At 47.4% G+C, this 12,027-nt stretch overlaps 1 protein-coding gene across 9 annotated transcripts in view; it reads left to right on the top strand.

The window, feature by feature from the left end:
• LOC140718366 (pleckstrin homology domain-containing family G member 5-like) overlaps positions 1 to 12,027 on the top strand; it is a 122,912-nt gene that overhangs the window by 97,464 nt on the left and 13,421 nt on the right. For all 9 annotated transcript variants that reach the window (XM_073031985.1, XM_073031982.1, XM_073031981.1 and 6 more), the window contains 5 exons: positions 2,993 to 3,130; positions 4,433 to 4,552; positions 5,194 to 5,326; positions 5,810 to 5,925; positions 7,935 to 8,089. In XM_073031985.1, coding sequence (XP_072888086.1) covers positions 2,993 to 3,130; positions 4,433 to 4,552; positions 5,194 to 5,326; positions 5,810 to 5,925; positions 7,935 to 8,089 — 662 coding nt within the window. The remainder of the gene's footprint in view (positions 1 to 2,992; positions 3,131 to 4,432; positions 4,553 to 5,193; positions 5,327 to 5,809; positions 5,926 to 7,934; positions 8,090 to 12,027) is intronic.

Raw genomic sequence — 12,027 nt, 5'->3', positions numbered from 1 at the left:
TCACAGAAAGAATAGGGAAATTATTATCTGTGTTCTCTCCCAGGCCAAGATCCTTGGCATGAAGCCCCTTATTATATTAAGTCACCTCTGCTGAATATTGTTCACATGCCCAGGGGACTCCTAAAACAGCATCTCTATTCCAAAATCTTTTATAGGAAGAGATTATCTGGTACACAGAGGAAAAGTTACAAAGATGCATTCTGGGTCTTTTTGGAAAAATGTCACATTTGCACTGACTTCTGAGAATCCCTGGTTCACGACTGCTCGAAGTGGAGAAGGGACATTTGGAACAGGATTGAGAACCTGGAGTTTGTGTGTCAGATGTACGTAGAATCCCGGTGTTGATCATAAGAGAAGTGCACCAGCTCACCAGTTACTCATCTGCCAGGCCTGCTCATGAAGTGGCCCCACATAGACCTCATCATTCACTTCAAAAATAAATCACAAACCATAGAACATCACAGCACAGAAACAGGCCTTTTGGCCCTTCTTGGCTGTGCCGAACCATTTTTCTGCCTTGTTCCACTGACCTGCACCTGGGCCATATCCCTCCAAATCCCTCTCATCCATATACCTGTCCAAGTTTTTCTTAAATGTCAAAAATGAGTCCGCATTCACCACTTCATCTGGCAGCTCATTCCACACTCCCACCACTCTCTGCGTGAAGAAGCCCCCCCTAATGTTCCCTTTAAACTTTTCCCCCTTCACCCTTAACCCATGACCTCTGATTTTTTTCTCCCCTGGCCTCAGTGGAAAAAGCCTGCTTGCATTCACTCCATCTATACCCATCATAATTTTATACACCTCTATCAAATCACCCCTCATTCTCCTACACTCCAGGGAATAAAGTCCTAACCTATTCAACTTTTCTCTGTAATTCAGTTTCTCAAGTCCCGGCAACATCCTTGTAAACCTTCTCTGCACTCTTTCAACCTTACTAATATCCTTCCTGTAATCAGGTGACCAAAACTGCACACAATACTCCAAATTCAGTCTCACCAATGTCTTATACAACCTCACCGTTACATTCTAACTCTTATACTCAATACTTTGATTTATAAAGGCCAATGTACCAAAAGCTCTCTTTACAACCCTATCTACTTGTGACGCCACTTTTACGGAATTATGTATCTGTACTCCCAGATCCCTCTGTTCCACTGCACTCCTCAGTGTCCTACCATTTACCTTGTATGTTCTACCTTGGTTTGACCTTCCGAAGTGCAATACCTCACACTTGTCCGCATTAAACTCCATCTGCCATTTTTCAGCCCATTCCTCCAACTGGTCCAAATCCCTCTGCAAGCTTTGAAAACCTTCCTCACTGTCCACTACACTTCCAATCTTTGTATCATCAGCAAATTTGCTGATCCAATTTGCCACATTATCATCCAGATTATTGATATAGATGACAAATAACAATGGACCCAACACTGATCCCTGTGGCACACCACTAGTCACAGCCCTCCACTCAGAGTAGCAATCCTCCACTACCACTCTCTGGTTTCTTCCATCGAGCCAATGTCTGATCCAATTTACTACCTCTTCATGTATACCTAGCGACTGAATCTTCCTAACTAACCTCCCATGCGGGACCTTGTCAAAGGCCTTACTGAAGTCCATGTATACAACATCCACTGCCTTCCCTTCATTCACTTTTCTGGTAACTTCCTCGAAAAATTATAGTAGAACCGGAGCCACCTTGGTTCACAAATGACTGTTTAAAAAAGAAACAAATAAAGATTTGAGTGTTAAGGTGTGGAGAAAGTTATAAATTCAAAAAGGAAAGCCTAGCATATTTCAAAACAGTAATTTGGACAGTGAAAAACTTTATAGAGTTTAATGTGACAATAGAACCAAAACTTGGAGTAATAGTTAAAGATTAGAATTAAAATACCTTTGCTCAGTCAGATGTATTATTGTCACAGATAGAGAGAAATGGTTTGATTTAATATCCATTGGACAAAGATCAGGAGCAAATCATACTAAATCTGGAATAGACAGATAAAAAGGGAAAAGTTGAAGAGGAAGGGTGGGAGGTAGCCCTAATAATGACAGATAATATAACTGCATCAACGTGGAATAGCCTTGTGAATTTGGTTTGTTAAAGCTGGATGTGTTATTTATATGAGTGTAAGACAAGATGGGGCCTCAGACATTCACTCACTCACTCAAGACAAGAAGTAAAATTGTATATATCCTGCCCTCCCACTCTACTGGCTAACTACACTAGCAAAGGGAAGAACTTGTTTTCTTGACGTAAGCCAAGTTTGCAAAATAGATGGGAAGTGGAGTTTATCCGTTTGCTTGAGCGATGTGTCACAGAACCAATTAAGAACAGGGTCACTTCCAATCTGAATAGCTCTAGTATTTGACTTTTCCACCCTGGGAAAAGACACTAACTGACTTATCTATGCTCATCATAATTGTATATACATCTATCAGGCCACCCTTCAGCTGCCAACACTACAGAAAACAATCCAAGTTTTCCCAACCTCTCCTTATTACATGTACTCTCTCATTCTGGTGAACCTCTTCTGAACCCTCTCCAAAGCCTCCACATCCTTCCTGTATTGCAGAGATCAGAATCCCATGCAATATTCCAGATGTGGCCAAACTAAAGGTTTATACAGCTGCACATGACTTCCCTACTTCAATATCAAACACCCTGACTGATGAAGGCTAGCATGTTGTGCGCCTTCTTTACCAAGCGATCTACTTGAGTCGCTCCTCTCAGGGAGATATGGACTTATGGATCCCTCTGTACAGCAGTGTTTCTAAAGGTCCTTCCATTTACTAAATATCTTCCTCTTACATTTTTTCTCCCAAAGTTTACGTTTGACCTCCTGTTATCGCGTATGGATTCCTATTTTACTCCAAGAGCCCATGCTGTACATTTGTTTGACTATTTTAATCTTTCTGATTCCAGTGTTTTAGTTTTGAGGACTGTGCTTTGACAAGGTCTCTCCTCTGTCCTAAATTTTTCAATCTCCAGATTAGTTCCGTAGAGAGCTTTATCACACACGTGAATTCCCGAATGCGCCAAAGACAGGAGCAGCAGCGACTGGCAGAGATCATCAGTCGCATCGATTCCTACGAGGTGGTGGATGGGAGCTCAGATGAAGTGGAGAAGGTAAAAGAGGGACTGGACCGTCAGGAAAAACAATGACACAGACACAGGGCAGTAAATGGGCGAGGGACACGGGAAGAGAGTGCCTGAGAGAGAGAAGTGTGAGGGCGGCAGAGTGAGTAAGGTTGGGAAGTTGGGGGGGGGGGTGAGAGAAATTGAAGAGGATGCAGAAAGAGAGATTAAAGGGGAAAGAAAGTAAGTGTGAAGGAGATAGATTAGTCTCAGAATGATGGAGTGCAAGAAACATGGAAGAAAATCCTGAAGGGTTGAGGAAGGGGCAGAACTGGAGAGGGAAAGGGAGTACAAAGGAGGCAAATGGAATGAGAAGAAGTGGAAAGAAGAGAGAGTGGGGAAAGTAGGAAGGGAGGGGAGAGGAAGTGTGAGGGAGAGAACTAGGAGAGTAGGCGAGTGGAAGGGAAAGAGGGAATGGGTAAGTCTGTGAGCAGAGGGAATGAGACAAAGACAAACGAGCCTGAGGAACAAAGTGTGAGAAGAGGAATAAGAGGATAATAAAAAGTAAGGTTTTCTTGAATGGGAAGGAAATACGGTTTTACAAGTGAAAATGTGTGAGAAACAACGCCTGTGATATAGTGAAGCAGAGTAAAATTGAAATGCTGAAATATTTGCTATGCATGGTTAACACTTATTCTTAATAAGCCAGTCAAAGGTCAACCATGTACGATCCTAGTGTTTGTTTTTTTGGTCAATGCCATTACTACTCTATTACCTCCGCTCCACTTTTCATTCCATGCAATTTCACTTATTGTTCCCTGTGAAATTTCTGTCAGTGTGCCAAAACAAATGGTGCCTTTTCCAAGTACACCAACAGCATTACAATAACTGCATCCATTCGGTATCATATGCAAATATAGATATTTTCGTAAATGTTCTACGACAACGTCAGTTGTAAAAGTTGTCATTTGGGAACCAAAGTATAACATAAGATTTGTAAAGGCTTGAAATTGAAGGCTGTGCTCGATTTTGAGGGAGTATGCAACATTATAAGGCATTCAGAATGGCTCTGTAATCTGAAAATAAGCCTAAATACCGATGTATGCGGTGCTGTGATTTCACAGGGAGGTTCAAGGTGACACTTATTCCTTGGAGTGTGAGATAGAGGAAAAGTGTGCAGTTATACAAATAATTTCATTTGAATGCTGAGTCACAACCACATTTGTGCGAATACCACTGACTTTGAAGAAAAGCCAAAGTGGTGGCAAGTACAGGGCCTCCAGAGACCCAGTGACAAAGTATACCAGCCCCTGGGAGTCTTTCAGGTTTTAACAGGCACTTTTGCTGCTATAGGTTCTGAAGGAATTCTGCCGCTTGGATTTAACAGCTCCAATGCTTGGGACGTCACCTGATGAAACAAGGCAATTGCTGCTGGAGGGAAATTTGAAAATGAGAGAAGGAAAGGACAGCAAGGTGAGAATGACTGAAAGACAAGGAAATCGATGATTTCTGAAGAAATCAAGTTTGACTCCCAGATCAGGACTTGTCTTCGATGGCTTCTGGCCCATCTCCTGTTGGCCACTCTTACATTCCAATATCACTGAGTGCCTGGACACACTTGAAAAATTCTGTTTGCATGACGAGCTTCTGTCTTTCGTTGTTTAGTGTTTTAGGGGCAGGAGATCTTTATTTCTCATTGTCCAGTCTTTCCAGCTCTTGACTTTCTGTCTACAGTTATTGGGTTCTTTAGTGTCTGGCTTCATGGTTTTAGTCTTTTAACTCTGTGAATGCTGGTTTATGGTTTCTCATTGTCCACTCTCTGGGTTTTTCAGTGTCCTGTATTTCATGGTGTCCTCTCACCAGGTTACTTTGTGTTGTATCCTTGGGTTTCTCAGCTTCTGTCTCCAGATATCTCATGGTTTCAACTTTTGTATCTTGCAATGTTCAGTCTTGAGTTCTCAGCTCCTGATACCTTAGCTTGAGTTTATGATTAACTACTTCTATGCTCCTTAGAGAGCAGGTTCTTGGTTACTGGGCTGTATTGCTTCATGCTGTATTTTCCTGCTGAGCAGGCTTATTTATTATGCTGATCCCACATACATTTCCTCTCACAGATGGATGTTTACTGTTTCCTGTTTACTGATATTTTCCTCATCACCAAACCTGTGAAGAAGATGGAGAAAACCAAAGTGATTCGGCAGCCGTTGTTCGTGGACAAAATTGTCTGCAAGGAGTTGAGAGACCCTGGTCAGTTTCAGTTTCATCAAATCAAAATTGTCCTTTATTCCGGGTTCGGTGTGTCTTGAATAGTATAACCTGCAATTAAATCTGTAACTGAAGCAATTTTGGACAAAGAACCAGAGATGATATGAGGAAGTGAGGGAAGACCATGTTGAGAGTAAGCTTCTGAGCGATATAGTATGAAAGAGGAAAGTAACAGCAATATTTAAATCAAGCATTCAAATTCCTTTGTAGTAGAGAGTGTTTGAGGCTTCGATTGAAACAGCAAGTTTACTGGTAACTCTGTCCCCAATAGGACTTGACTCTCAAGTAAATTATGAGTTAAGAGGTTAAATTATTACAGGTTAAGAAGCTATAAGTGGAACCTGTGTGAATATGGATTTTAGGTGCATTCATGTGCTATACTATGTTGTCGCTATGCGGTACACAACTGTACACATCTGGCTGTTTGTTTTCAAGTTCTTGTGATCCCTGTCTGTCTGTTTCCAGGTTCCTTCCTGTTGATTTACCTGAACGAGTTTCACATTGCAGTCGGTGCCTTCACCTTCCAGGCCAGTGTGACCAATCAGTCTAGAATGTGGATTGAAGCTGTGTATAATGCTCAGGTAACAGGCAATTGATGGGATTGGGTATAATTTCATAGATGAATTTCTCATTATTTAATTTATTATTCCCATAGTTTCCTTACAACAAAGAAGTTGAAATTCATTCCTCAACTCTATTCTCTTATTAATCCTGTTCACCCACTTATTTCCCTGTAATCTATTGCAATAAAATTTCAATACATCAGTAGGCTCAGAATGGCAGAATGGCTCATTTTCCAGCATGTTTTTTCTATTAATACCCTAACAGATTTTAAGTTCAACTTTCTTCAATGCGCTGCAGCATTATACTGTAATAATTGTAGCTTTCCTCGGGGCAGGGCCTTTCAAATGCTCCATTAAAATTGTTCTGATCGTTGACTGACTGCAGTCTAATGCTTTTCCAATGACCGATGGCATTTCACCTCTTTCCAATCGCTTTATTACTTCCACTTTATTTTCAATCGTGATCGTGATTATTTTCGTGAACAGGTTCAGAGCTGCGCCAGATCCTAAAGTCCACCGCACTGATACAGGTTAAATAAGGTCTGGGTTCCGCTGGGTCCTAAAGTCCACCGCACTGATACAGGTTAAATAAGGTCTGGGTTCCGCTGGGTCCTAAAGTCCATCGCACTGATACAGGTTAAATAAGGTCCGGGTTCCGCTGGGTCCTAAAGACCACCGCACTGAGACAGGTTAAATAAGAGACTTGAGCATCCGCGTTTTTTGGTATCCGTGGGGGGGGTTCCCGGAACCAATCCCCTGCGGGTAAAGAGGGCCGACTGTATTCAAGTTCCAGCGAGGTTTAAAGGCTTTGGTAAGAATGAAGCTGTGAATTGAGGCAAATGAAGGCAGAATGGGAACTGGAGCATGGATAAGTGGGAATGAAGTGGGGGAACCAAGGCTCTGGCAAGAGTAAGTGCAGTGTTTGAACTGCGATCCTGGTGACAGGAAATGGATTGTGAAAACAAGGGCCGTGGTGAGTGGGCAGGAGTGTGGAACTTGGGATCCTAGTGAGTGGGAAAATATTAGCTGGTGAGCCAAGTGCTGAATTGTTGAGAATTTTGAATGGCTGCTTAGCAGATTATCGGAGTTTTCCCCCCTGTATCATTGCAACCCCCCCCCCACTCTAATTCTCCCATGCACCCAGCTATACTGAATCCAATTAACCTACCAACCAGTACAATTGGTTGCCGGAGGAAACTGGAGCACAAGACACAAGAAGGAGGAGGAGTCAGCCACTTGACCCCTCAAGCTGCCCTAAAATCAGCGATTCTGCAGACGCTGGAAATCTTGAGCAACACACACAAAATACTAGAGGTACTCAGCAACTCAATCAGCATCTATGGTGGGGAATAAGCAGTCGACATTTGGGCTGAGCCCCTTTATCAGAACTGGAAAGGAAGGAGGCAGAAGACCAAAACATGGACTGCTGATTCCCATCCATACTTTCTGCTTGAGTTGCCAAATTCCTCCAGCATTTTAGGTGGGTTACTCAAGATGATAATGCCTGACCTTGTGCTGGTGTCAAAGGCCTGAATTCCCTGATCTTTCAGAACCTTCTCTGTCAATGTCTCCATTGACGCAGTCTCACAACCCTGGAGACCAGAGACGTCCAGAGATCCACTGCTTTCTGCAGAGTACGCGAGGGAAGCCCACGTAATCACAGGGAGCATGGGTAAGCTTTGCAAAAAAAGAAAAGCACCAGAAATCAGGATCAAACCAAGTTCTCTGGAGGTGTGAGAGAGCATCGCTACCTGCTGTGTCACTGTAATATATCAAACTGCAGATGACTAAGGCATTCAAATTGGTCCTTTGAGTACATGTTGATGTTCTGCCTATGTGAAATGGCAGGCAAAAGGATTGAACCATTATTCCATGACATTCAAGCTCAAGTTAAAGTTGTCATTCAAACGTACGTGAATACCCATGACTTCCTCATCGACTAAAATAACATACCAAGAAAATACTGAATAATTCTAAACTGCCTGCTCCGTCTGAAGCCTTCAGACTAATACACGATCCTTTTGTAGAACCTGCTGGAGAGGTTACGCAGCCACGAGTCGGCGCTGAAACAGTGCACGCTGCGCGATGAGGAGGATGTAGGAAGTGCGACCTCAGATACGCAGTTATCATCCTTGTTACACGACTACCACGAGTACACAGACACACTTGAATCGCAGCACAGGTAAGTGTGCAAATTGATCTTATTCCTTGTTCTCCTCATCATTAGGCCTTTGCTGGGACATTTTTAGTGAAGCTGAACATTCAGTACCTGACAGCCAGAAGCTGCTATCATCAGCAGCACTCATAAATAAAACAGAAAATAGTCAGCCGGTCAGGCAGCGTCCATGGAGAAAGAAGTAGAATTAATGATCTTTCAAAGTCTGTGACATGAAATGTTAACTCTTTCTCTATCTCTCTCTCTCTCTCTGCAGCTATCCATTCGGTCCTGGAATTACTGCAGAATTTGAGGCTATATGGCCAGCCTCCTGATCTCTGTGCTAAAATATATTTTAATCCAGAATCACCTGTTAGTTTGATAATGTGAGATTAGAAGAATACTTTTTCATCTCACAGACTCTACCCAATGTCCCAGCATAGGTTGGACAAGGTTCTCTATCTGTTTCTCAATCTCCATTTCTTTATCGCTCCAGCTTACTTTCTGTCACTTACTCACTTCTCCCCACTCCTCCCTCCCTCTCTCTATCACTCTCTCCAACCCCCGACAATCTCTCTGCTCCCCCCACTCTCTACCACCCCACTCTCTGCTCCCCCCACTCTCTACCACCCCACTCTCTACCCCCCACTCTCTACCCCCCACTCTCTACCCCCCACTCTCTACCACCCCACTCTCTACCACCCCACTCTCTACCACCCCACTCTCTACTACCCCATCTCTACCCCATCACTCTCTACCCCCTCTCTCTATCACTCTCTCCAACCCCCGACAATCTCTCTGCTCCCCCCACTCTCTACCCCCCACTCTCTACCACCCCACTCTCTGCTCCCCCCACTCTCTACCACCCCACTCTCTACCCCCCACTCTCTACCCCCCACTCTCTACCACCCCACTCTCTACCACCCCACTCACTACCCCATCTCTACCCCCTCTCTCTATCACTCTCTCCAACCCCCGACAATCTCTCTGCTCCCCCCACTCTCTACCACCCCACTCTCTGCTCCCCCCACTCTCTACCACCCCACTCTCTACCCCCCACTCTCTACCCCCCCACTCTCTACCCCCCACTCTCTACCCCCCACTCTCTACCCCCCACTCTCTACCCCCCACTCTCTACCACCCCACTCTCTACCACCCCACTCACTACCCCATCTCTACCCCACCACTCTCTACCCCCTCTCTCTATCACTCTCTCCAACCCCCGACAATCTCTCTGCTCCCCCCACTCTCTACCCCCACTCTCTATCACTCTCTCCAACCCCCGACAATCTCTCTGCTCCCCCCACTCTCTACCCCCCACTCTCTATCACTCTCTCCAACCCCCGACAATCTCTCTGCTCCCCCCACTCTCTACCCCCCAATCTCTACCCCCCACTCACTACCCCATCTCTACCCCATCACTCTCTACCCCCTCTCTCTATCACTCTCTCCAACCCCTGACAATCTCTCTGCTCCTCTCACTCTCTAACCCCCCTCTCTACCCCCCTCTCTACCCCCCTCTACACCCCACTCTCTACCCCCCACTCTCTACCCCCCACTCTCTACCCCCCACTCTCTACCCCCCACTCTCTACCCCCCACTCTCTACCCCCCACTCTCTCTACCCCCCACTCTCTCTACCCCCCACTCTCTACCCCCCACTCTCTAGCCCCCACTCTCTACCCCACTCTCTACCCCACTCCCTACCCTACCACTCTCTACCCCCTCTCTCTATCACTCTCTCCAACCCCCGACAATCTCTCTGTTCCCCCCACTCTCTACCCCCCCACTCTCTGCTCCCATCACTCTCTACCCCACCACTCTCTACCCCCCTCTCTACCCCACCACTCTCTACCCCTCTCTCTATCACTCTCTCCAACCCCCAACAATCTCACTGCTCCCCCCACTCTCTATCACTCTCTCCAACCCCCGACAATCTCTCTGCTCCTTCCACTCTCTACCCCCCTCTCTACACCCCTCTCTACGCCCCTCTCTACCCCACCACTCTCTACCCCCTCTCTACCCCACCACTCTCTACCCCTCTATCACTCTCTCCAACCCCCAACAATCTCACTGCTCCCCCCACTCTCTATCACTCTCTCCAACCCCCGACAATCTCTCTGCTCCTTCCACTCTCTACCCCCCTCTCTACCCCCCTCTCTAGACCCCTCTCTACCCCCCTCTCTACCCCACCACTCTCTACCCCCCTCTCTACCCCACCACTCTCTACCCCTCTCTCTATCACTCTCTCCAACCCCCAACAATCTCACTGCTCCCCCCACTCTCTACCCCCCTCTCTACACCCCTCTCTACCCCCCTCTCTACCCCACCACTCTCTACCCCCTCTCTCTACCCCACCACTCTCTACCCTTCTCTCTATCACTCTCTCCAACCCCCAACAATCTCACTGCTCCCCCCACTCTCTATCACTCTCTCCAACCCCCAACAATCTCACTGCTCCCCCCACTCTCTATCACTCTCTCCAACCCCCAACAATCTCACTGCTCCCCCCACTCTCTATCACTCTCTCCAACCCCCGACAATCTCTCTGCTCCTTCCACTCTCTACCCCCCTCTCTACACCCCTCTCTACCCCACCACTCTCTACCCCCCTCTCTACCCCACCACTCTCTACCCCACCACTCTCTACCCCTCTCTCTATCACTCTCTCCAACCCCCAACAATCTCACTGCTCCCCCCACTCTCTATCACTCTCTCCAACCCCCGACAATCTTTCTGCTCCTTCCACTCTCTACCCCCTCTCTCTACCCCACCACTCACTACCCCCCTCTCTACCCCACCACTCTCTACCCCCCTCTCTACCCCACCACTCTCTACCCCCCTCTCTACCCCACCACTCTCTACCCCCCTCTCTACCCCACCACTCTCTACCCCTCTCTCTATCACTCTCTCCAACCCCCGACAATCTCTCTGCTCCCCCCACTCTCTATCACTCTCTCCAACCCCCGACAATCTCTCTGCTCCTTCCACTCTCTACCCCCCTCTCTACCCCACCACTCTCTACCCCCCTCTCTACCCCCCTCTCTACCCCCCTCTCTACACCCCTCTCTACCCCACCACTCTCTACCCCACCACTCTCTACCCCACCACTCTCTACCCCACCACTCTCTACCCCCCACTCTCTATCACTCTCTCCAACCCCCGACAATCTCTCTGCTCCTTCCACTCTCTACCCCCCTCTCTACACCCCTCTCTACCTCCTCTCTACCCCACCACTCTCTACCCCCCTCTCTACCCCACCACTCTCTACCCCCCCACTCTCTATCACTCTCTCCAACCCCCGACAATCTCTCTGCTCCTTCCACTCTCTACCCCCCTCTCTACACCCCTCTCTACCTCCTCTCTACCCCACCACTCTCTACCCCCCTCTCTACCCCCTTCTCTACCCCACCACTCTCTACCCCTCTCTCTATCACTCTCTCCAACCCCCGACAATCTCTCTGCTCCCCCCACTCTCTATCACTCTCTCCAACCCCTGACAATCTCTCTGCTCCTTCCACTCTCTACCCCACCACTCTCTACCCCCCTCTCTACCCCCTCTCTACCCCCCTCTCTACCCCCCTCTCTACCCCCCTCTCTACCCCCCTCTCTACACCCCTCTCTACCCCACCACTCTCTACCCCACCACTCTCTACCCCACCACTCTCTACCCCACCACTCTCTACCCCCCCACTCTCTATCACTCTCTCCAACCCCCGACAATCTCTCTGCTCCTTCCACTCTCTACCCCCCACTCTACACCCCTCTCTACCTCCTCTCTACCCCACCACTCTCTACCCCCCTCTCTACCCCCCTCTCTACCCCACCACTCTACCCCACCACTCTCTACCCCTCTCTCTATCACTCTCTCCAACCCCCGACAATCTCTCTGCTCCTTCCACTCTCTACCCCCCTCTCTACACCCCTCTCTACCCCCCTCTCTACCCCACCACTCTCTACCTCCCTC

This window comes from Hemitrygon akajei, chromosome 29 (genome assembly GCF_048418815.1).
Source record: "Hemitrygon akajei chromosome 29, sHemAka1.3, whole genome shotgun sequence".
Classification (NCBI taxonomy): Eukaryota; Metazoa; Chordata; class Chondrichthyes; order Myliobatiformes; family Dasyatidae; genus Hemitrygon; species Hemitrygon akajei.
The sequence above is the reverse complement of the archived record's forward strand: the minus strand, read 5'-3'. Positions and strand labels throughout refer to the sequence as shown.